General features: G+C 38.0%; 1 protein-coding gene across 3 annotated transcripts; it reads left to right on the top strand.

Annotated features, from left to right (window-relative positions):
• The first annotated feature begins 694 nt into the window (after window positions 1–694).
• On the top strand, window positions 695–23,194 carry LOC131437324 (uncharacterized). Of its 3 annotated transcripts, none has more exons than XM_058606615.1 (7): window positions 695–896; window positions 17,197–18,231; window positions 18,296–18,638; window positions 18,704–18,827; window positions 18,904–18,982; window positions 19,039–19,178; window positions 22,750–23,194. In XM_058606615.1, exons 2-7 carry the CDS (start codon window positions 17,219–17,221, stop codon window positions 22,956–22,958), a joined length of 1,908 nt encoding a protein of 635 aa, XP_058462598.1. In that variant the 5' UTR covers window positions 695–896; window positions 17,197–17,218; the 3' UTR covers window positions 22,959–23,194. The 3 variants fall into 3 exon arrangements, with proteins under 3 accessions (XP_058462598.1, XP_058462584.1, XP_058462591.1); XM_058606601.1 differs by having other exon boundaries at window positions 18,704–18,830; XM_058606608.1 differs by lacking the exon at window positions 695–896 and having other exon boundaries at window positions 17,186–18,231; window positions 18,704–18,830.
• Window positions 23,195–26,995: the final 3,801 nt, after the last annotated feature.

Genomic DNA, 26,995 nt, shown 5'->3' with positions numbered 1-26,995 from the left:
CACACACACACACACACACACACACACACACACACACACACACACACGGACATTTGCTCGGTTCGGCCTCGGAAAATTTTTCGATTTACGATGAAATAATTTCCTCCTACGCAACATGTCATTTGCCCGTGTGAGGATGTGAGTAGTCAGCAGTTTTGCATTCTCAAGAAAGAAAAAAAAAGAAAGAAATCATTCCCAATTAGACATAAATGCTTGCAATATATTTTATGGAGCATCGCTTCAACCGCGACGACGACGACTACAAGACGACTCACCCCTCAGTGGAATATTCAACTCAACCCCCCACCCGCTTCCCACTGATAACACTCCGTACAATCGTTTTCCAACTCACCCACAATCTTCCGCTCTCCGCTCCGAGATGGCATCGAGATAGATTGTATCGCATTAAAAAAAAACACCAGAGAAAGAGTGTAAGTCCTCCTCATATCGCATTTACCCGCAGAAACCGGTTGCCTGATTGTGGTTGTGGTGGTGGGACCGTATGTATGTGTGTGTGTGTGTGTTAGTGTGCGTACCCGCGGACAGAGGACAGACGGATGAGGGATTCGCCTCGAAGGACATTCGTTTGGTTTTGCCACCGGCTTACCGGGTGTTTTGGCGCTGGCTTTAGCCTGTTCGATCTCTGCATTTTCACGGCGGTTTCAGTCCTGTCGGTGGCTTCGAGGTGGTCGATTCGTCCTTTTTATCCTGCCGGTCTTTGGCGGATTCTGGCGGTTTGGTATTGTTTTTGTTTTTTCAGCTTCATTTCGCTGACTGCTTCCTTGGATTACCAGTGCGCCTACGAAGGACTTGACAGTGGACAAAACTTTACGTAAGTGGAACTCAGAAAAGGAGAGCGGAGAAAAACGACCGGAAGGTGCCCCCGGAGGAATTTTGTATGTACATATAATAGAATATTTATTCTAACGGTGAAGTGCGGGTTTTTCACGAGAGATAAATTGGAAAGTGTGAAGATAGTTGGAATTTGAAATCGACACTAATGGGAAAGAATAATCTACAGGGGAAAAGAATAAAAAAAAGACGTTTTCAAGATGCTTCCGACTGCGGACATAAGCGTGAGGGAATTTCCACACTATTCAGAGTGACATTTAATATAGCTTTTGGTGAGAAATAGAACAAACGAAGATTAATTTCAAACTAAATTGAAAACGTGCCTCAATGAAGTCGCAGATTGTGGATATAGAATCGTCGATTGGTAGATCGTTTGACCGTACTTAACTTGAACAATTTTAGCCCAAAGCTAATATACACAATAGTGCACAAAATACAGGAATAAGCTGATGAAAGCTTTCGGACGCAAAAAGGTACTGTGACGTGTTTTGAATAAACACGTCACTTCCAGAAGTTTGATTTTCAAGGAACGCTCAAAATAAATCAGTTGCAGTTGGGTGTGAAATTGAAACCACTGAATCATAGCAAGCTTCGATTTTCTTAGTTTCGGTTGCTATTTCTACGCGTCTGACGTTTGAGCAAAAACATTAGACTGAACTTTCCGGGGGCGTGTATAAAATGACCGTCTAATGAATTTCAAATCTAGTAGTCTGTCTAAGCGTTCCTTCCTTTGCCAGTAAATAACATTGACGTGGAAAAAGTTCACTCTCAAAAGATTTACGAATAAAGTAAAATTATGGGCTTCTTTCGAAAGCGTCAGAATGATTCTATTCCAATGAATTACAAGGAATCGAAGAGTACGTGTTTTGTATAGAATGTTTTCATCAAAAGTGAGTCGAATTTCAGTTCGAAGGCGTTGAAACTGGGTTCAAACAGTTTGACAACAATTACGGTGGAAAATGGATTTGGTTTGGCACTAATCGAAAGCGATATAACCCACGATTTATTAATTTTTAGTTGGTTTGATGTAAAGTCGCCATAACTAAGTTCAGTTTTGCAACGACTTAGTGTAAACATATATTGAAGAAGCCAAATGAATGAGAAACTCTCAGAAAAAAATGATTTTTTGGAAAAGATACGCTCATGTTAGACAGGACTCAAACCTGCTCTGTCACAATTGGCCTTAAAAAAATTCAAATTTCACAAATTCCAGGAGCGTGAATTCCAGAAAAGGCTGGACCGATTTTGACCATCTAGTTGAAAATAAAAGGTCTTCCAGGGAGTATATACGCTCTTGTTTTCGTTTTTTAGATCTGATTACTTCCGAGTTATACAAACTTTTATGTCAAAAAATGCAGTATTTTGGCTCCAGTACTAGTAGTACTACAGTTCTCTTCAGCACAGTATTTTGGCTCGATTTGTTTTTAGCAACAGAATTGTTTTTGGCAACAAAATTGCTCGATTGTGACGTATTAATATATAGGAAATTTGATATTCTATTCGAAATCAAAGTGATAACCCATAAACTTTTATAACTAAATAGACCAAAACCACTACGAAAAAGGAGGGTGGTTAATGTCAGAGACATGATCTGTCCACACATCAGAATGTTGATAATCGCACCACCAGTGCCCAGTGGTTCAAAAAGTTCCAATTTTTCGCTCTTAATTGATAACACCTTAAAAACGTGGTTCTCGATATACAGAGTCTGCAGTAAAGATGCTCAATGAATGATAGGTGCCATTTTTTAATGCCGTTTTCGTTTTTAAATTGCACTACACTGGTGTAGCGAAAGCGACAGTTTGGTGTAGCTCTGTGCAATGGAATTGTTTATTGTAGTCAACGGTTACTGTTTATGTTTTCTTCATTTTTGTTCGTTTATTCATGCCTCAGTGTAGCACTGCACCGGTGTAGTGCAAATTAAAAACGAAAACGCCATAAATTTAATATATGTAGTTAATCCCCCTAAAAGCAAGATAAAAATATTATTTTAGCTCAGGGTCAAAATAGGGGCTAAGCATCATCAAGAAAGTTGTTCAGAAAGTTATTTTAAACAAGTTTGCAAAAGATACTATTCCCGTAACTTGAGTAAAATTCATGATATAATGTATTTTCTGGAAAAAGTTACCCTAAAACCAGTTTTTAAATAAAAACATATATTTTTAATTTCTATGAGTTTATAGTATTATACAAAGATTTTCATCATTAAAAATTATATAACGTTCTCAAATATACTATGCCGCTATCATTTCAGTCTAATGAAATAGAGCCATTTTTCATGTTGTTTTAAATATAATTCTAACTTGTCTATCATCAAGAGGCGCAAAAAGGTGCAGATGAGACCACAAACATATAAAACTACTTCAAAAGAGTTTTTAGTGGTGATAAACTTTGTATTACAAAATATACAAATATTTATACAAAAGGCATCTTTTACAGTAAATGCATTGTATCACGAATTCTACTCAAGTTACGGGAATAATACCTTCTGCAAATTTGTTTGAAATGACTTTCTGCACAACTTTGTCGAAGTTACTGAGCCCCTATGTTGACCCTGATAGTATTTTTATCTCACTTTTAGGGGGATTACTCCCGCAAAAAAAATTCAAAAGATGGCGCCTATCTTTGTGAGCAACTTTGCTACACCTCGGAAACCTTGTTTTCAAAGAATTTTCAATTAGGAGCGTAAAATTGAGCTTTTAACCACTTTTCAGTGAAGTGCAATGTAAAACCGAAAACGGCATAGAATTTAGTTAGGAAATATTATGACTCAAATTGCATTAACTTACTTGTCTCGAAAATACAAATTATATAGCAATTTAAAAGAATATCTACAAACCGAAAGACGCCATCTTGGATTTTATGAGTTCTACAACTATCGTAAGCCCAATCATTAAAAATATTCCATATTTGCTATGTGTCGGTTTTGCACGAAAACGCATTGTGCGATGATTCGTTCAACTCGTGCGGTGGAAATTTTGTACGCCTTATTTTGCCACTGAATTTCACCTTAATGCTCTTTCATACCAAACATTTTAGAAAATTTCAAAGTTGAGTTATTTGTGGTTGTCTCATACAAAATTATGCAATTTTGGAGCATACTTCTGGAGCAGAATTTCATAATTTTCATCATTAAATTCCTAAATAAAAATCTAGAATTTAGTTTGTGAAGTGTAACAGTTCGGCTGAAAAGTTCGTACCGTTTAATAGAAACACACATTTTTTTGCCAAAATTCGTTTTTATTATTCAACATAATTGCCATCAGAAGCGATACAGCGATTATAGCGATCTTCCAACTTTTCGATACCATTTTTGTAGTACGATTTGTCCTTTGCCTCAAAATAGGCCTCAGTCTCAGCGATTACCTCTTCATTGCTTCTAAATTTTTTACCAGCGAACATTCTGTTGAGGTCTGAGAACAGGAAAAAGTCACTGGGGGCCAAGTCTGGAGAATACGGCGGATGAGGGAGCAATTCGAAGCCCAATTCGTTCAATTTCAGCATGGTTTTCATCGACTTGTGACACGGTGCATTGTCTTGATGAAACAAAACTTTTTTCTTCTTCAAATGAGGCCGTTTTTTTTAAAATTTCGTCCTTCAAACGCTCTAATAACGCTATATAATAGTCACTGTCGATGGTTTTTCCCTTTTCAAGGTAGTCGATGAAAATTATACCATGTGAATCCCAAAATACAGACGCCATAACCTTACCGGCCGATTGTTAAGTCTTTCCACGCTTTGGGTTCGGTTCATCGCGTGCAGTCCACTCAGCTGACTGTCGATTGGACTCCGGAGTGAAGTGATGGAGCCATGTTTCGTCCATTATTATATATCGACGAAAAAAATCGGTTTTATTTCGATATAACAGCTCCAAACACTGCTCAGAATCATCAATTCGTTGTTGTTTTTGATCGATTGTGAGCTCACGCGGCACCCATTTTGCACAAAGCTTTCTCATATCCAAATATTCGTGAATAATATGTCCAACACGTTCCTTTGATATCTTTAGGGTGTCAGCTATCTCGATCAACTTCACTTTACGGTCATTGAAAATCATTTTGTGGATTTTTTCACGTTTTCATCGGTAACAGCCTCTTTTGAACGTCCACTGCGTTCATCGTCTTCGGTGCTCTCATATGACCAGTACGAAATTTTGCAAACCACTTACGAATTGTTGCTTCGCCCGGTGCAGAGTCTGGATAACACTCATCAAGCCATTTTTTGGTATCGGCGGCACTTTTTTTCATCAAAAAGTAGTGTTTCATCAACACACGAAATTCCTTTTTTTCCATTTTTTTCACAATAACAAAAGTAGCTTCACTCAAAATGCAATATCTCACAAACTAATAATCAGACAGCTGTCAAATTTATACACGTATCTTTTGAAGGTTGGTACTAACTGAAAATGGTATGGATTTAATTCTAGTGGCGCCCTCTCATAGGAACGATACGAACTTTTCAGCCGATCTGTTACCACACATGTCAGTAATGCTCAGGCTCCAATCAGACGCTTTTTTCTCATAAAAGACACACTTGAGCATATCTGTTTCCATTCTGAAGCACTCCTGGAGACAACCACGAGCACAGTTTATCATTCCGATTTATACAGACACAACACCGTTTGAGTTTAGCGACTCACTCTTGAAATACGCGATCTCACTAACAAAAAATAGACTGAATAGTAACATAAAAACGAGTTCCTACGTTAAACTTAAATTTAGAGCAAGAGTTACTCATTATCATAGATGGTAACTACACAAATTTTCACGTTTTCATATATCATTTGAAAATGAGTACTTAAACTCTTGAACTCTAAGTAACATTTTTATAAGCGTGTGACACTTTCAGCAGTAATCGTAAACGCTTAGAAATAGTTACTCAAAAATGAGTACGGTCCCACTCATCTACAGAAAAAGTGGAACAACTCTAAGTTAAAGTAACTCCTCAATTACTCAAATTTGAGTTCTTTACCTGGAAACGATGTTTTTGGGTAAAATCTACTAATTTACTGAGTAATGCTTCATTTGAACATGAACCAAAAATTTGAGTGAATTTTTTTTCTAATTAAGGGGCGGGTAGTGTCTAACACTTTTGAAAAATCATTTATTGTTTTCTTTATATTTTTTTTATAATAAAACATTTCAAGAATATTCTGTGAAATTCTCAAGCCTACTGGAACGAAACTCTGGAAGTTATGAGCCTTTATCTATGACTGTCTCATTCTGCGGAGAAGCAAGAGTTCGGCGCACAGGCCCAAGATTTCTATTTCGATTGACTTTAAAACTTGACAAAACATTCTTGAAGTGTTTCATTATATTTAATTATAAAAGATAAAATATGATTTTTTTTAAATGTTAGACCATACGGTCTTCCTTGAGTGATAAATTTTTTCCATTGATTTTATAGACAAAAAACTTTAAACGCGTTTCTTTCGAAAGCAGGTTTTGAAAGTCCGTGTCCATCGTCATTCAAAAATTACTGTACCAATTTTGTTCAAATTTTGCACACACTTTTTACATAACAATAGAAAACCAGACCCCAACGTTTTCCTTTTCGTTGTTTGTTACTTTGGGGAGGTTTAGCAGCTAAAAAACGAGGGTTTTTTTGTGAAAAGTCGTAGTTTTCACTTTGAAGAACCAACAAAAAATTTAAAAAATTAAGAAAAAAACCAACAGAAACGTTGGGAAACTAGGAAAATTTCTATTCTAACTATGCTGCTTTGATTTGTTCACTTCTGATCAGTCTGGGCTGGAATACAGTGGACACAGCAAATTATGATTTTTAAGAAGTGTCCTCAAAAATATCTCTTCACCTCTAAAATTTCCCAATATTTTTCAACGAAAAAATTACAAAATGTTATTTGAATGATGCTTTTCATCATGCAAAACATTTGAATTTATTTTGTTGAACGATAATTTTGGAAAAAAAATTAGCAAAAATGATGATTTTTTTCATCGTTTAGACCTTTGACGACTTTTGACGTTTCTATGTATCATTTGAAAGTGAGTTACTAGTACTCAAAATCTGAGTAACTTTTTATAGGCGTGTATCAATCAATTTGATAGGGTTCTCCACATGATTTCCACATGGAATTCCGAATGAAAATTTCTCGCCGATTCGGAATTGATTCGGAATCCATTCGGATCTGATAATGTGGGATGTTGTGGTAACTAAAGATGAATCACTCACAGAAACTTTTTTTTTAGTGTCAGGTTCCTCTTCGATGCATAGCAGGCCAAGACTTAAAAGGTTGGCACAAACAAAGGGCAGCATTTTTTTTTCCAGAGTTTACTCATGCACTGACAACCAGAGATGCCAAATCTGCAGTTTTTTTTTAATTAAATGTCTACAAGACATTTAAAACTTTCGTAATAATGTACAGACTTTTGAAATGACTGCGTTGTTTTATTTTTATTTGCTCGCTAGGTCAGTTTTGCGTATCATACTTTATTATAGTAAATGAACCCGGTTTGAAGATATTTGAAATTTTACCTGGCATATCTGGTGAAAACTCGGGAAATTTTAAATTTCGTTCCAATTATGTACAGTTATGTACAATGAAATCAGATGAAATCAAATTTATCCGGCTCGAGGACTTTCATTGAACAATCTCGAGCAAGATACAGAAATGATTTCAATAAACATTATCCAATCTAGCATGAAACCGATAAACCATGAAGTCAAATTGAACGTTTGTTGTCTATTTATCGTTGCGTTTGGTACATCCTTTTTCCGACTCATTATGTTTATTACTATTCACCCACATATTGATAATTTTCTGCTCGAATTACGGCAAACGCTAGCCTATAAATTGAACCGGTTTCCAAATTGGTCCAAACGACAAACTTTTTTTCCGTTTGCCTTCCTCCACCCGCCTCGCAGCAAATTTCCAGGAGGAGGAGCCAGGATGGATCGGTGAACTTGAACAATCAAACCAACGGATGGGGGAAACGGAAATCCGGTAGCATTTAGGCGCGCATACAGAAAATTTTGTCTGATAGAAAAAAAATGAACATTCATGAGATATTGCCGCTGCCACCCGCACAGCCTCCCCTTGTGTTACTTTGTCATCGGATCACGCTCGAATGAATATTCTCCATCATCGTCATCGTCATCATCAGCAATTATTTTAATTAAATTATTATTGATCAAAACGCTGCCGCTAGTCCAGGGGGTTACCTGACGGCTGGTCCGTCGTCTAGCTAGCTAGACTAGGACTCATCTGGTGGAAAACGACTTGTTTGTGGCGGCTCCATTCTCGTCATTTATCACAAAACGATCATAAACTAGAGCGGTGAATGGGTTCATGTTTGTTTGTTTGTGGGCGTGAGCTGGTGAAATGCTTATCGCAGTAGGCTTTAAATTACATCGGTTGTTTTTTTTTTGTTCGTACTTCGCATCAGCCAACACTCTGACACTCATATCGGGTTTTTTTTCCCCAGAATAACACCCAGGGTCGTGGGTTGCTGTGGTTTTGAACTGTCGCCACACAGATTTCATTGTCAAAATACCATGCGTCTCCTCGAATTTCCTTGCTCCCGAAGGTAACGCATGCTGTGTAGTGGAACAGCGCAAATTAACATCAATTTTCATACGTAGAGGCACTAGACTAGAACGAACGAATCCGGGTGACGACGGGTTGATTCGCCGTTTCGTTACCTCGCACGTGTAAAAGCTCATACATAAAGATAGAACATTCATCACACCTCCGGCAGACAGTATAGATAAATGAGGTTCCGAGATGGTGTCCTCGTTACGACGCTGGTGCTGGCATCGTCAACAAAAACAACCCGACTACAACCGCCAAGACAAGACGCTCGTTTCAACTGCTGGGTACGGGGGGTTAAAAATTTCCAGATCTCTACCAGTACCGATAGGAAAATGTCATTGCTCTATTGGTTAACCTTAATTTCTTGCAATGTGAATTTGTTTGCCTACGAAAGTCGTAAAACTGTGGTGCGGTCGGAAATTAATTACATTTCTTTTGCCGTTCTCGAACACCGCCATCAATATTGCAAGATTTATCGTTTTCTTCTTCGCCGGTGGCCAAGACCTGTGTGTGTTTGTTCGATTTCGCCCAAGTCGCCAAGCCTCCTTCGCCCCGCCGAGAACAGTGTTAGTGTGCAAAAAAAAAAATGATCGATTTCCCATAGCCGTTTGTCTCAGGTGAAAATCATTGGCTGCATTATAAGTAATTCAAACGAACAGAAAATTATGCGTTTCTTTTTTTTTTGGGAACCAGCAACAATCGTGCGGACATCGAATAAATTGTGACGATGATTGCTATCATTTGAAATATCGGTACGCAGATAAGGAAAAACCGCAGTTTCAAACCACCCGAGAAGATAAACCGAGAAACAGATAAATTCAATGCAAATTCCGTTGATCTCCTCGGAGGAGGGAATACGAGTGGAACGAAAAGATAATCCTCAAAGATTTACTGTAATTTGAGAAAGGAAACGAGTTCGACTTCGACTCGCAGTAGAAGATTGCATTGAAGTGTACCGGGGTAGAAACGTTTAGTTTTGACTCAAATTCGTATTGTTAAATATCAATCAGTTTCATCCCACACTTTTGCATGGATTTTTTTTTTTCAATAACAATAACAACACTTCGTTTCCGTAAATTGTATATTTTTTTTTCAAGAGGTAATCGTTATAGTCAATCCTATTTGCAATCACTATCTACCCAAAGTCCAAATTTATTTCGAATCATGCTTCAGTAGATAACAATCAACTTCAATCTACCGCGCCGCCTACCTTCTGCGGGAAAGTCAATCCAAGCAGTCGGGCGGATGGCGAAGCGAATGACGTTTCACTCGCTGTCCCCAAAGCATGTCCGGCGGCATGCGAATGGAAAATCCCTGCAGAACAAATCATTTCGACAGGGGTGTAGTTTGACAGGGATATTCCGTTCGGAAGTATAATTAATCAGAGAATCCGGAGATTTGTACATGCTTAGAAAAAGGTACTCAGAGTTTGGGCACTAGTTTCCCATTTTCAAATGATAAACGGAAACGTCGAAGATTCAGTCTAAAAGTTGTAATGAACATTTGTAGCAACAGCTCTAATTTTTTGCTAGTGAGATATCGTATTTCAATTGTTTGTCAACTACTCAATATTTTAATACAATACACTCAGAAAAAGAGCATTTTTTGCGCAAATTTGGTATAAGTGAAATAAAATTCCATTCACTCTTCGCTAATTACTCTATTTTTGGCACATGCACAAATAAAGCATTACTCAGTAAATGAGTAGATTTTACCCAAAAACCTCGTTTCCAGTGGAAGAACTCAAATTTGAGTGACTAAAGAGTTACTCTAAATTAAAGTTGTTCCACTTTTTCTGTAGATGAGTGGGATCTTACTCATTTTTGAGTAACTGTTTTTAAGCGTGTATATTTACACTGTGATAGGTTTTGTACAGAGTTCGTTGGACAACACAGCTTTTGCCCATTTTTTTGTGCAATTCATGAGTTTCGAAAAAAAGTATTTTTTTCGTCAGTTTTTGATAACCTTGAAGCAGAGCAAACAAAAGCCATTGTCATTGACTCAAAATAGACGAAAAATAGATGTCACTCTCAGCTCCACCAGCAATTCAAGAGATCGAGATCCATTACTAGTCAACGACAAAAACGGAGCAGTATAGTAAATTTCGTTTTCCTTTTGAGTCATTTCCGATTTTCAGTGAAAATCGTACACCGTGCAGTATCGATATTCAACCGAAGCTTCGAGAATTGATCATGACATTAAACGATTTATAATGATTTTTACCCGCTGGTTGTTGTACCTGGTTTCCGCAGAGGTTCTGGAGTGTAATAATTTTAATTTTTCACAATTTACTCATTCTGTACAGCGATTGTTTGGTTTCGTCTTGTCGTGGTGGAATGAGAGACGTTGGCATTGATACCCTCTTTCGATGAAGTGAAAAAACGAAAATGCTTCGTCTCTCTCCGTTAATTTACGAATGAGACAGTAAAAACCTTTTTGAATCCACCTAGTGGTGTAATTATGCCTTTCTCATATCAATCATACTATCATATATAATACTGTGGTATTTATCAACATATTTTTCTTCGATTCTTGAAGGAATAACTGGAATCGCTATGTTTGGCCGTCTACTGATAACGACTACCGATTGGAGCAGTTTTGATGTTGATTTATATTTTTCTTTTGCGTTTTTTTTTCTCCTCTTTAAGTGATGGTATAAAATTTTAAACACACTTCACCCTATAATTCCGGAGCCGAAGTCGAATCAGGATAAAATTCAAGATTTCCGTATGACATCACAGGACCTTTCATTTGAATCTAAATTTGTGAAAATCGGTCAAACCATCGCTGAGAAAAGTGAGTGAGATCCATTTGCGAAAATATGCCTGCTATTTCCGGTGCCTCCAGAATCGGATGCCGGAAACCGTGATAGTCGGAATCAGTTTTTTGGCGGTCTACTGATAATGACTATCAAATGGAGTAATTTTTAGGCCAGTTTTTAAAAATTTTCAAGGGTTTTTTTTCACCCATTCAAGTGATGGTATAAAATTTTTAACACACTTTAGCCTTTTATTCCGAAACCGGAAGTCGGATCCTGATAAAATTCAGAAGTTTTATACACACTTAAAAAAAACCCTGTGATTTTACATATTATTAGATGCACATAAATGGAGCGTCGCAGTTCACGCAAATTTACGATGGAAGAACATTTAATATTGTGTCTAAAACTCCATAACATGAAGTTCATTGAAATAAAAAAAAGAATACTGATAGCAACAGCCGCGACTTGAACCTAGAATCATCGCATCGCAAGTACGTCTGTTAATCGACTGAGCCACAGAAGCATGCATCTGCTTCACTGGTAAAAGGTGCATTTAAATTCATACAGTCACACCTGCTAGCAGAACGCAAGTTACAGTCGAAACCGGTAAAATTCAAGCTCATCTAACATTAAGTCATTGCAAATAAAATTTTCCGTCATTTGACAAATTAGGTCTTCAAGAATTACATCGTATGAGGGATTAAGTCACTTGTAAAATTAATTTTTTTTGGAGTGTATATAATCGTACGACCTTTAATTTGAATCTAAGTTAGTAAAAATCGGTCACGCCATCTTTGAGAAAAAATAGTACACATATTTTTATTTTTTTGGATCCCATAACTCCGAAACCGGAAGTCCTATCCAAGCAAAATCCAAAAATTTTGTATGGGAGCATACGATCTTTCATTCGAATCTAAGATTGTGAAAATCGGTTCAGCCGTTTCTAAGAAATTGGAGTGATTTCCGGTTTGGAGTATACGATCACTTTTTTTCGATACTTCTGGAATCAGGAACGAAGCTCCGGTATACCCAAATACAATGTATTTGGTCATCAACTTACCAAATCTGTCCAATTCAAGAATTATACGGCTATGTCATGTATAAAAACACGTCGCTGAAAATGAAATTTTTATACTTATTAGACTGTAGTTCCGGAACCGGAAGTCGTATCCAAATCAAATTTGGTATTATTATATGGGATTGCAAGACCTTTCATTTGAACCTAAGCTAGTGAAAATTGGATGAGCGGTCGTTGAGAAAATCGATTGCACGTTTTTAGTTCTTTTTGCACATTGTACCTCGTAACTCCCGAACCGGAAGTTCGATTCAGATGAAATTTAATAGCAACCTGTGGAACTACAAAACCTTTAATATAAATTTTAGTTTAAGAAAATCGGTTAAGCGGTCGAGAAAATGAGAAAATCGAGTGCACTTTTTCATCACTTTTTTGCACTTTTTATCCCGTTACTCCCGAACCGGAAGTCCGATCCGGGTAAAATTTAATAGCACCATGTGGGACCAAGAGACCTTTCATTTGAATCTAACAAAGTTTGTGAAAATCGATCCAGCCATCTCCGAGAAAAACGAGTGCACATTTTCGTTACACACACCCAGATACATTTGCTCAGTTCGCCGAGCTGAGTCGAATGGTATATGACATTCGGCCCACCAGGCCTCGGTTGTAAAGTCTTTTTGCACAGCGATTGCATAGCCTTTCTAAATGCGAAAGGCAAATCATTAAAAATACGTAACAAGTTTCGACACTGGTTTGAAGTTAACTAAATTCTGGTAGAAGCATTTGGCATTGATCGGAACAAGTGGTAGTCGGATGGTGCCATTTCTGAACTATAAGACGAATGAAGCAGAATTTTTATTCTCATCCAGAGTTTTTTTGAACCGAAGTGATAACATATGGACAATTGTTTACTTTACTTTCCGATTCGGAGGATTGCCTAAGTTCGATATCTCCGGTACAAGGTAAAAGTTTAGTTACGAGAAGTCTTCTACTCACTTACAGGACCCTTATCACGTCTCACTTTCGCGCACTTCACGATCACATCATGTATTTTTTCTCCTCTTATAATCCATAGCTAGTTTATTATCGGTAAAAAATACCAGAAATGATAAAAATCATTCACTGACCAGACGTCATAAATAAAAAAGTTTACGAATAAGTTTACCTACTAATACTAATAAATCCATTCAAAACCCACCCAGAAGTGAACACATTCCTTCACGGACGTCGTGGCAAGCAGTCGCTTTTAACCAGCAAGAGCAGCAAAAACAGACCTTCTGCGTGGAATAAAGTCTCATTCGTATTGGATTCAGGAACTGAACTGGAAGTCTAGGTTCTGGAATTAGATTTTTGGAACTCGTTTCTTAACTAGCTTTTGGAACTGAATTTTGTGCCTTAATTTTGCGTTCGGAGTCCGTAATACGTATTCCGATTCTGGAACAAAATTTCATATCGTGAATTTTCTAGATCTGGATTCTGGAATAATATTTTACATCTGAACTCCGAATCAGAGTTTTGGAACTGACTTCTAAATCAGTTTTAATTTTTTTAATTGCATGCTGTAATTGAATTCGGAATTTGGGTCATGGAACTAGATTTTGGAACTGGAATTTGTAAATTTCACAAATCGGTTCTTTTTTTGAACCAATAAAATATACTCGAAGAACTGTACGGCTATGGCGGGATGAATTAGTCGATGCATCTCATGCATCCACCTACCTGGGTTCGATTCCCAATACCAAATATAGAGTGAGATAGTTTTTCTGGAATTGAAGTTTATTGAGTAGGAACAAAAAAAGGAAGTGAGATCCGGATGAAAGTCAAAAGCAGTATATTTTTATAGACGTTAACCCTTTTGTTTTGAGTCTAAGCTTATTAAAATCGACCCTGCTGACCCTTGAGTTCCGTTTTTGAGTTTTCGACCACTAAAAACTGTAAAAACTTTCTATATGATCCTAAGTTCGTGAAAGTTGGTCCATCGGTCTCTGAGAAAATCTAGCGCACTTTTTTTTAACATTGTACCACTTAGCTCCGGAACCGGAAGACGGATAGGAATGAAATTATTTAGCAGGCTCTGGGACCTTTTATTTTTCAGGGCTTTATATTTTTTCATGCACATTTTACTCCGTTACTTCATAACAGTTCGGCTGAAAAGTTCGTATCGTTTAATAGAAACACACATTTTTTTGCCAAAATTCGTTTTTATTATTCAACATAATTGCCATCAGAGGCGATACAGCGATTATAGCGATCTTCCAACTTTTCGATACCATTTTTGTAGTACGATTCGTCCTTTGCCTCAAAATAGGCCTCAGTTTCAGCGATTACCTCTTCATTGCTTCTAAATTTTTTACCAGCGAGCATTCTCTTGAGGTCTGAGAACAGGAAAAAGTCACTGGGGGCCAAATCTGGAGAATACGGTGGATGAGGGAGCAATTCGAAGCCCAATTCGTTCAATTTCAGCATGGTTTTTCGTTGTTGTTTTTGATCGATTGTGAGCTCACGCGGCATCCATTTTGCACAAAGCTTTCTCATATCCAAATATTCGTGAATAATATGTCCAACACGTTCCTTTGATATCTTTAGGGTGTCAGCTATCTCGATCAACTTCACTTTACGGTCATTGAAAATCATTTTGTGGATTTTTTTCACGTTTTCATCGGTAACAGCCTCTTTTGGACGTCCACTGCGTTCATCGTCTTCGATGCTCATATGACCAGTACGAAATTTTGCAAACCACTTACGAATTGTTGCTTCGCCCGGTGCAGATAAACATTGCACTTTAGGATGGGCTTCAACTTATGAGTCAATTCGCACCCTCTCATTCTGCTACTAACGCAGAAAGCGATAGCACCCAGTCGACGTCGTTCTAATGACCAAATGTCATCATAAACACACGGGGAGGCATGAGATAGGAACTTGTGAGGACTTTGTTATCTCACCATTTGACGACCCGCCATCGCTTGTGAAAAAATACTCATGAACTTGAAAATTAAGTGCGCATTTTTAAATAAATTTTCACATATTTCCTTTTAATTCCGGAAGGGGCCATCGCTAGCTTCATTAGAACTTAGCGAAGTACGCAAAAAAATTGAACAACAAATTCAAAATTACCGTTACTAATTATCAACAAATTATTCACCTATTTGCGTTATCGTCGACTAGAGGTGTTTCGCTAAGTTCATGCTCATGATCTTCTTGTGGGGCTATTTGAGATCCAAGGTATACGCTGATAAGCCAAGAACCATAGCTCAACTCAAAGACAACATAAGACGTGAAATCGCCGCCATACCGATCATTCTCCAGAAACAACTAAAACATATTTCCTTAAGCCAAAATAAATTTTAATCGAAATAAAAATAAACAAAAATGTTTTTACAAATATTTTGTTCAGAAACACATTAAATGGCCCACCCTGTACATACACGCACAGATATTTTGTGTACTCGACGAACTGAGTCGAATGGTATATGACACTCGGCCCTCCGGGACTCGGTTCCTATATGAGAAAGGAAGTTTCGCTAAAGTTTCAGCGATGGTATCATCTTTTGATGCAAATCTACATCTAGTAAGAATATAGTCGCTGGGGGCTAAATCTGGCGAATATGGTAAATGCGATAGCAATTCGATAAAATGGTTTAAAACGATAAGTGATAAAACGCGGCACCAGTTTTGCAAACAATATTTTCATATTCAGGTACTTATGCGAAATTGTGAATACATTTCCTTTTGATATCTTCACGATATCAGCTCTCTACTGCAGCTTAATTTTTCTGATGTTCTACGGCGATGGAATGAACTTTTAAGACGATTTCCGGAACAACAGCCTCATTTGGACCACCAAAACGAGGTATCTCCTCGGTATTGGCACGGGCACTTTTCAATGCAACAAACTAGTCAAAACTGTTTCAAGCAAAGCTTGGGTGATGTTCATCAAGCAATTTTGTGGCTTTTACAGTGTTTTTTTTTATGAAAAAATAATTTTTGAAATACACGAAGTTCTTTTTTCTCAATTGTTTCTAGTTTTTCCGAAAGTAACGTCAACCGAATGTCGTGTAATTTTGACAGATAACATCTCAACGATTTTTAATTAGTGACGCTATCTTTCCGTCAGACCGGGGATTTACTGGCCAACGTGTTAAACTTCAGTTTATCGTTTTATAATAGGTAGAATTCGGTAACGTTTGAAGTCCATGATGGATAACGGGAGCCTCGGAATGCCTCGGCTACAACCGTGCCTGTTGACGACTATTTAATTTGCATGCAATCCGCGCGTGCGACGCTCCAGATTATAATAGACAGCGAACATTTTCGGAATCAACAGCAGCAGCAACAGCATCGTGTCGGCACTCGAAGCTGGTAGGGATTTACTGATGATTGATTTATTTATTTTGCTCCAAACGTCTCCGCTTCCATCCCACTCACTCACGAAATCGACACTTCCCTAACTGAGATTTAGTGCGGTCAGTCATGGCTTGCTTGGTTTCTATCCCTTGTGGTAGATTTCGATCTGCTACTGGTGGTGGTGGCGACTATTGGAAGTTGAATGCCCTTTCGCACTTTTACGGATGCTGACATCGGAACATCGGAGATTATCGCGGCGCGGGGTGGTTAATGAGTTTTTGGGTGTGACATTTTAATTGTCCCCACACTCACGCAATGGTGCGTCATGGAATTTGCTGCTCAATCGATTCTGCTAGATTCTGCTTTTTCTTCGACTACAATTTAAATTGTAGGATTGTAGCACTTATAAATGCACCCTTGAGCAAAAAGAACCAAAAAAAAAACAGCTTCAATCCATAATCTTTTCCTGTCTTGGCACGTAAGAATGGCTTCTCGCACTGCTTCAAAGCATCAATCAACTGCCTTTGTTCGGTGCCTTCTTCGCCTTCGAAGGCTTAGATTTGTCCGGTTTCCACTCTCACTGTTCAAAAGGAGAACAACAGTGCAACCCGCACTGAACCGGCGCCACCCACCGGGAGGCAGGAAAATTACGTTTGCATTGCTTTCTATTTACAGTGAGCAGCAAGTGGCAGCCGCCATGAAGCCCCGCACGGCTATCTCCAGAGCGGACAGTGCATCGATAAAATCGGTCAGCTCGGAGGACGTCAGCACGGCAACCGCCAACTGGCACGGCAAAGGATGCTGCAGTGCGGAAGCTAAAAATCCAGCCTTCAAACGTGGCCGCCAAATTCAGCTGATGCAGATGATCATCCTTCCTTTCATTCCGATTTTGGCCCTGATTGTGCAGACGTCGTACGAAATGATTGACATTGTCAGTTACCGGATGGAGGCGACCGAGATTGAAGGACAAGTCACGATGGCAACGGGACTCGGAAAAGTGGTTACCAGACTGCAACAGGAACGATCCGATGTGGCCTTCTTTATCTACACCAACGGGAGCATGCTCCGGAGGAATCTGACCAAAGGATTCCTGGAGACGGATCGAGCGCTGGAGAATATGTCTTCCTGGCCGGATATGATGATTGCAACGCTGAACGACGGGAAAGTGACGTGGCTGAATATGAGTGAATTCCGAGAGGAACTGGAAGAATTCCGAGATAATATCTGTTCCGAAAACAGTACGGTCCGGGATGTGTTGCACTGGTATACGACGGTGAACGGAGCTCTACTGGAACATCTGACCAATCAGATCAAGGATGCCAATAAAAGTGGCGTGTGGCGGTTTTTGTTAAGTTTCAAAAATTTGCTTAAAAGCATCGAAAGTTTGGACATTTCTTCGGTGTACGGAATCAATTACTACGGGCGAGGTTTCCTCAAGACCGAACCATACGTCCTGTACGTGCAGCATGACATCGTCGGAAAAGAATTGCTAAACGGTTCGTTGAACTACATTCCGAAGCTAAAAGCCATGTACAGGAATCTTACGCGGGGAATGCGAAATTACGGCAAAATCAAACAGTGGAGTGCTACGATCCGGATGAACGCTCAGATCCCGGCGAATGTGACAACGGCACGCGCCTACTATGAAGCCATGGCATCCTACATCGACGAACTGCGGAAACTACAGGACAAAGTCCGGTGGATCATCAGGTAACCAATTCGGCTAATGTCAAACAAAAAAAAAATTCAAATCCCACTTGTAACACTTTTACAGAGAGGAGGTACAGAAGGTGCTCCAGAAAGCGGACCGCATGGAAACGTTCGGAATCGCCATACTGATTGTGGTTTTGATTGTGTCACCCATCATCATCATTTTGGTGCGTAATGCGGTCGCCACCATCCAGATGTACGCGGTCAATCTGGCCTACAAGGCGAAAGAGTTGAAACGTGAGAAGCGCAAATCCGATTCGCTATTGTTTCAAATGCTTCCGGCGACGGTGGCCACCCAGCTGAAGCAGGCCCAGACCGTTCCGGCGGAGTACTATTCGGCGGTAACGATTTTCTTCAGCGATATCGTCGGATTCACGGAGATTGCAGCCGAGTGCACACCTCTGGAGGTGTGGCTCGTTCAAAACAAAGCTCGAAGCTTGTCACAATTAAAATCTGTTCTGTTTTTTTTTAGGTGGTTTCCTTTTTGAACTCCATCTATCGGATGTTTGACGAACGCATCGAATGCTATGACGTTTACAAAATCGAAACCATCGGAGATTCGTACATGGTGGCGTCGGGACTTCCGATTAAAAATGGTGGTATCCGATTGTTTTCATATTTTCCACGTTGGCACAATCTACTAATGATAAAAAACTAATTACTATTTTGCAGGCAACAAACACGTTTCGGAAATCGCTACTATGGCTCTGGATCTACTTGATGCCTCCGGGTGTTTCAGTATTCCACATAAGTAAGAGTTCTGTCCAATCTTTTTCTTGATTAAAAAATGTTTTTTTTTTATTTTAGTGCAAATGAACCAGTTCAGATACGGGTCGGAATCCACACCGGTCCAGTTGTGGCTGGTATCGTGGGAACCAAGATGCCGCGATACTGTCTCTTCGGGGACACGGTCAACACAGCCTCCCGTATGGAATCCACCGGAGAAGGTTAGTTTCGGTCTAATGTGGTCGAATGGACCGGGGCCGGTCATTTTCATACAAACATTGGGATAGAAAGAATGGATTTAGCCTTTCAAAATTATGAGGGGAACACAGGAAAGTTTTTTTTGGCTTTCTCATATAACTAAGTAGGGGAGACAGGGGTTAAATCGAACACTTATTGGAAATTGAGAAAAAAACACTCATTACAACAAGGTTTTTACCTAAATTACCTGAGTAGAGTGTGAGATTTAAAGGAAAACTCAATTAGATGTTGTGCTGTTTGTATATATCGATTACTTAATTTGCTATCGTTTTGGTCGTTTCAACGGTTAAAAGATCAAAATCGAAAGCAAAAAAAAAGCTGTGTGACATCAAACTGAAAACTAGTTTTACTCTCAGTGAAAGCACATTGAAAACTTAATATGATGTAGATTTTTTCGAAATGACACGTCACGAGCATAAGCTAAAAATATAGCAGCCAAAAAAGGTCCGGGATAGTACACATTTAGGCGATATTACTCGCAAGCCAGAAAAAAAGATTTTATGCAATCTCCATATTAGTCGCAAGCAAGAAAAATGTAATCTCCTCACACTACAGCGGAGAGGATCCGGTTTGAACTTAGGTGATTCCGGATTGCGAACTTTTTGCGATTGCTATCAGGGTGGCAAGTGAATTAGCGAATTCAATTTCCCGGATTTTTCCCGGTCGCAAGACTAAAAATTCCCGGTTTTTTTTTCACATGTCCAAAAAAACATCGAGAATTGAGAAATAAGTATTTTTCGGGTATCTCCTTGGAACTACGATTAAAACTCTCAACCACAGTTTGTCCAAACGTTTATCTTCTGAACTAACAGTACCATCCAGCCCGATGTATTCCATTTTTATTTTGTATTTTACTTCGCCAGTAACTTCGATGTAACAATAGAATTAAAACAAGAAACATATCTGGCCAAAGGTGATGAAAGTGATCAGTCTTGCATTTCACGAAGGAATGAAGCATCAAAATATTGCAATTTTCTTGAAAAATCAACACAATTAAGCGCAGCTTTCACTTCATATTCGACGATTATTGGTGGTGTTTTGTAGGTTTCTAGAAATATCATCAGTTATTTGGAAGCCTAATGATGAAAAATTAAATTTAAAGTCTTACAATTAAAATAAAATAATTATTTTTCGAACTATTGAATCTTTTTCAAGACTACCACTGAATCAGTCTTTTAAAGACTATCTGGAAAATCAGTCCTTCTTAAAACTTAGGCAAGTTAGGAGTGAATTCTAGAAATGGGCAAAACCGTTCATTTCAAAGAACTGTTGAAAACTTGATAGTTGTACCGAAAAAAAATAGTTCTATTGAACCGTTCTTTCGTTTTTATGAAACTGTATGTTTCTTCGAAAATAATATGAGAACTATAAATTATATTTTGTAGTAAACAGATTCAATAATAAGTCTTTTTGCATGTGTTCTATCAATAATAATTTCCTAGCAAACATTTTCAAAGTTCGCGAACTTCTACCAGATTCCTCAAACCAGCAAACGTTTCGAGAGACTATTCTATTGAGAAGTATAGAGAGCTATCGTTCTTCAATAAAAAACTCCACTCAATCATCGAGGAAAACTAGCTCTTTTGGACCGTACGCGGACTGTCCATCTCTAGTATATTTCAATACTTTTTTAGCCTGGTATAGTATAAGTTTAAAAATTTAAAATGAATGAACTAAATAACAACATTCCTCCCTCAAACCCGATTACTTCTAACAACCATTGGCGTCTCGTGACAAAATTTACGGGTTGTGCACTGCTTATATGGTATGATATCAGAACCGTTTCGACATTGCAACTGAGACAGCAATTTGTTTTCAACTGCCATAAGCATAAGGCACTGAACCCTCTCCTCAATGTGTGCATACAAGTTCTCAAAGAGCCTATTTGACCAGATGTGCAGTGCACGAGGGGCACATGAGGACGAGAGACCGTTGCTAACAACATATACGATATTCTTTCAGAGTTGGGTTTTGGCGAGAGAACAAAATCCTTCTAGAATTCTTAAAATGTACGCTTGTCACTTTGGAAAAACAACAACAATCTATGCCTATGTGACTGAGATGATCTAAATTTGATTCTTCTATCATCGACACTGAACAGGCTCTTACGAACTCTGAAAAACCAATTTCAGCTATCAAAGAAGGAAATCGAATACTCCTTGCAAACGGTGGATAAAATGAAAGTCGACAGCTTTGTCGATTTTGTAAATCCTATTGAAATCAATACCAAGATTACTAAACAAGTATTGTCACAATTTGACATTACTGAGACAAATTTTAGTGAAATTAGGGAAATTATTGGCTGGCAACTAAAAACACGGCCCCTAAGATTTCTTAAAACATTTATCAAACATGTTACCTGATTTTACTTTTACCATTAGGCATAATTATTCTGAAATTTGAAGAAAAACACTAGAAAAGGTCCTAAGTGCAAATGACAGTTCCTCTTTCTTTCGATTATTACGGTCCTATAGGCAATCCTTCCATCTTAAACTTTGTATAGAATAAAGACTGAAACTATCAACTTTCGATCTGCAGTCAAACATTATAATTTAAAGAGAAAATAAACAAAGAGAAACTGTCCTTTGCACCTGGAATCTTTTCAAATATTTGTCGAGATTTAATAGAAATCCACCAGAAGCATCCAAATTATCCTTATTTTTCATTATGAGCATTGATTATGCTGTTATTGATGACAACTAAGAAAGCTCTTATTGATTCAAAATTGCTGAATTGTTGGCTCCATTTTCAATGGATTGTGCGCCATTGAACCTGTGAAGGACAATAAAAAGTTTCAAAACTTGTACTGAACTTCTAGTTCATATACAAAGTGGCCTTCATCTTTTCATTTGTTGTATCAGGAAAATCATGACGCTGAAAATCGTTACTAAGATTAGGACTATTAAATTTTTTCCCGGATTTGCACTAAAATTCCCGGTTTTTCCCGGTAAAACCAAATTTCCGCCTTTTTTCCGGTTTTCCCGATTTTCCCGGTCACTTGCCACCCTGTTATTAGTTATTTCGGTTCGAGCTCATAAGCCGCATTTTCGATTGTATTCTTGTCCGCGCCGCAACGCACATTGCCCGTAACATTTACTGATTACTATTTCATCACTCAAAACTCGAATATCTTGATTTTTTTTTATCTATCATTAGAAGGTTCGTCAGTCTCAAAACCAAAAACTTGCTCGTCCATGATTAAAAAATATATCACACTCTTTACTGTTCGCTTAAAACTACTTCTCATATCAATCGATTCTTCTGATATGATTTCAATTATTTGTTTTGCTCAGTCTATTGTGATATAATTAACAATCAAAAGAAAATATTGATTTTGACGCTGGACTCACAATATTATGTTCAGAGCAGATTAATATTTGAGACGAATTACCTTGCTACGAAACAAGTGTTACTTAAGCTGAATTTGAACTGCTACGCGCTGATGACTCGAAGGCGACTTTTAATAGAATAAATAATTTCAAATTTCAGCAACTAGTTGAGCTAATTAATTTCCTTTCCTCACACTACATACAGCCCTCAAAATCCACATTTCGGCCGAAATGAACGATGCTCTGGTGCGAATCGGCGGCTTCAAAACCGAACACCGGGGCCTGATTGATGTGAAGGGCAAAGGACTGATGGACACCTACTGGTTGAGCTGTAAGGAGCGAGCTAGTCCGAACTGTCACGGTGAGGTTGCCTGGTACGCCGATATGCAGCCGGTTTATCTGAAGATTGTCTAAAGCCCGAAACGTTGCTTAGTTCGATGAAACTTTTGGCAGAGGCCAGTGCAGCCAGCGGGTTCAATCTAGTGCATATACGTATATATATAAATATATTTACAAGGAGACTAAAACTGAGTGTTCGACATTTCTAGTCCATCGTATTACACCCTACCGATATTACACCAATCTACATAAGCTTTAAACAGTGTTATACCGCAATGTTCTATGTTACGGTGATTTCCGTTTTGTCAGTAAGGTGCATAAATAAATTATTGAATTTGCTTTATGAAATACAAAACAAAACAAAAATAAACGATTTTTTTCATGAAAAAATCTGCATACCCTTCATTTTTTATAACACTACAACATTATAATTAGTCACCAGTTTTTAAACATTCAAAATCAGTTAAGCATAGATCAAATAGTAATTCTTAACTTGATATGACGAAAAACTTGTAGATAAACGAGATATTAAGTCTCCGTCAAATTACAACTGTTAGTCAAATCGGTGATTACAGGAAAAAAAAGACAACCTAACATAACATCAGCCTTTACATCGTATTTTTGACATTTTACATTCTCAATTAATGCAATGCCCTGAAATTGTGAACCACACATACGAACTTAGTACGGTCTGGGAAATTCTTCATATTTGCGACCTACTGCATGACCGTCTGATATTCTACTTTGATAAATATCGCAACCGACACTCGGGGCATTGACGCGTTGCGAAACGACTCACGATTGGATGTGGCACTCAGAACATAAAGATTTCGAATGATCAACGTTACGCCTAAGGTTGTGAACCATTTCGCGAATGATTTAAATTCTATGGTGAAAATCTGACATGATAGCTATTTTCTATCGAGCAGTAAAACAACACAAATCCAAATTTTATGGATAGAACCTAAGACAAGACCTGACATCTGGGAGGGGCTGTTTTTGTTCCAAAATGGACCAGTTTCTGATTGGCTGATTTTGATGTTGCCACCTGCACATTGTGAAAGGAAAAAACTTTTGCAGGGTACGCGAGCAATGATGCCAAGTATAAAGAAAATCAGAAAACAAATTTATTAAAATGTATAATTTTAACTCACCAATGAAAATGAAAATTTTCGGAGAATGTTTGACTTTTTTTCAGTCTCATTGGTAATAAATGTTTAAAGTGGCAGGACTGTGTAATTAAATAGGCATCAAGCCGTTTTTCTTTTTAGTGAATTAAGTTACACAGATTTGTTAAATTAGTGTAAACTCGAAAGTGTGTTTAGTTTTACGAGAAGAATGAACTGTTGTGTTCCACACTTTGGTCGCATTAAGCATTTCTATCCAAACCTGACTTTTACCGGTTTCCAAAAGATCCGGTAATACGTCAACAATGGATTCGATTTTTCGCTCAACATGAGATATTTCGTGTTTTGTCATCAAAGCTCAATTAATTGTTTTTAAGCATTATTATATAACTTAGAAATGCATTCACCTAAACATGTTTTATGTTTATTTCAAATCAAAAACCTAAAGTCTAAAAATTTAAATGTAATATTTTTTTCCTAGCATAGTTATTAAAAAAAATCTGTAAATATGACTACACTGTAGCCGATACGTTGGTATTTATTCCACAGGGCGAAAATGACGAGAAGGATGATTCGGAAGGAAGAATAAGAAGCCAGTTGTCAGGTCTTGTCTTAGGATAGAACGTTATTTGAATTTATTTTGCACTGAAAAATTTTTTAATTTGAATTGTCAAATCGTCCAGATAAAAATCACTATTTCAATATTCTCATTTGTCAACAATTCATCGAAAATGAATGAACCAAACGAACAAAAGCTACCGCCGGTACGAAAAAATACAATTATTGTTGACTTCAGGCAGTGCAAAATTCGACCTTTGATACGAGAACTTGAAGGTTTGCTTAAGGAGCAGATGCATCTTGACATTAAACGTGTGAATTTACTTCAATGCAATTAGACAAATAATGTTGTTTACATCCAGTTTTATAAAGAATTGGATGCAATTCAATTCGCAAAAGACAACAATAATGTGCACTATGTGGAGCACGAGAACATTAAGTACAACATTCCAGTATATATGGAAGATAGTGCTATACAAGTGCGTGTGCATGATCTTCCCTCAAGCGTCATCGATCTTTATATTCGTAAAACTATGTCCCACTACGGAGAGATTCTCTCTATCGAAAAAGAAAAGTGGAAATTCTAAATGGCGTACGTTTGTTACGCATGCGCTTGAGGAGGCCTATACCTTCTTATGTAACTTTCCCGTGCAAATCACTTGTTACCTATGACAATCAGATGGCCACATGTCAATATTGCCAAAAAGCTGTTCACTACGGTAAGCCATGTGATAAACCGGACAAGGAGACAACTATACCAAAGGACAACGGTGCTTCCTTCACATCAACCCCAAGCAACTCCAGTACACCTGTGACAGTCACCAACAACAGTGAAGTATCCCCTTCAACGAAACCATCCAACGTAACCCCTATAGAACAAAGTACACCAGCTGCAGTTAACAGCTTACCATCCAACCAACCAGCAACTGCAAACAAAGTACAACAAGGCGCATCTACAGCAACTAGCAACGAAATCATCAACAATAGCACGACAATGGATGACGAGACGAACCACGAACAAACTGCCCCTCAATCCTCGCAGAAAAGAAATGGAACTCTCCCTAGAAAAAGAGTGACAACGAGATCCAATACAAAAAAAAATTAGTTAAAAACTCAGCTCAATCGGCCACGCAAAGCTTGTACGCAAATAGGCCTGAATAAAAATACCTTTCATAAAAAAAATAACTTAGAATCAAATACGAGGTCTGTTCAAAAAGTACCCGGAATTCTGATTTTTCTAAAAAAATATTTATTTATTCGATATAGATGTACTATATGATCCCCTTCAAAGTAATCCCCCCTAGATATAATACACTTCTGCCAGCGTTTTTTCCAGTCTTCGAAACACCCCTGATAGTCACTTTTTGTAATGCTCTGTAGCACTCTCAGCGATTCTGCCTTTATCTCTTCAATCGACGAAAAACGCTGTCTTTCATGGGTCTCTTCAACTTTGGGAACAGGAAAAAATCACACGGAGCGATATCTGGTGAATAAGGAGGTTGAGGCATAATTAATGTCTTGTTTTTAGCCAAAAATCACGAATAAGCAACGATGAATGAGCAGGTGCGTTATCGTGGTGCAAAACCCATGAATTGTTTTTCCCGAAGGGGATGACAGAATTGAATTAATTCTGATTTCGAAGTAGAAGTTAGTCTGGCAACAAGAAATTCACTTCAAAGGACTACTATAATGTCGAAATTCTTCGAAATGCTTTTTATTCTTTATTACTGCAAACAAGAGACGACATATCCACATGCATCTACTTGTTAGTAGCACACATCTTAGCTAAAAGAAATGATTGACAGTTCAATAACAGAGTAAAATTTGTCTAATTTAATATTTTTTATGTACAAACATATCTTTCTGCCAATTAAATGTGAAATTAGCAACAACAATTTATGATAAAAACAAGTTATTCTGACTAGTATGGTTGTTAATAAGTAATTGGTCTTATTCAACCAATTACCAGCTTTAACCGATTAGGTTTTCGATCATGAGTAACTTGAGACCTCACAAGATTCAGATATATCTATATATATATATAAAAATGCAGAGATCATTCTTTGTAATCGCATCACGTAAGAACGGATGGACGGATTGAGATGCTTTTTTTTTTGTTTGGTCAGTTTTTACCCCCACCGGGTTCGTACATCAAAAAAATTAGGAAAACTTACCGGAAAAGTGGGAAAACCAATAAAGTTATTTTGTATGGACAATGGAATTTTCCACTGCAAAAGTCGCCAATGATTGCTAGATCTACAATTGATGTTTGGCGCGCAAGGAGATGCTCAGTATTTCGCCGTTGAAGAAAAGAATACTAGATCTTTGGAAAATCGTTTGGCGCGCAACGAGTAGATTTGGGTGGAGATTTTACATGCATGATTGATTCGTCATTTGGAAACACGTGCTTAATAGGGTATCAAAATC

The sequence above is a fragment of the Malaya genurostris genome, chromosome 1, assembly GCF_030247185.1.
Source record: "Malaya genurostris strain Urasoe2022 chromosome 1, Malgen_1.1, whole genome shotgun sequence".
Taxonomy (NCBI): domain Eukaryota; kingdom Metazoa; phylum Arthropoda; class Insecta; order Diptera; family Culicidae; genus Malaya; species Malaya genurostris.
The sequence above is the reverse complement of the archived record's forward strand: the minus strand, read 5'-3'. Positions and strand labels throughout refer to the sequence as shown.

Excerpts from the sequence above, each read along its gene's own strand:
- LOC131437324 (XM_058606601.1), top strand. The coding sequence starts at position 17,219 with ATGAAGCCCCGCACGGCTATCTCCAGAGCGGACAGTGCATCGATAAAA. Across the intron at positions 18,639-18,703 it reads CCGAGTGCACACCTCTGGAG|GTGGTTTCCTTTTTGAACTC; the intron begins GTGTGGCTCGTT and ends GTTTTTTTTTAG. Across the intron at positions 19,179-22,749 it reads TATGGAATCCACCGGAGAAG|CCCTCAAAATCCACATTTCG; the intron begins GTTAGTTTCGGT and ends CACTACATACAG.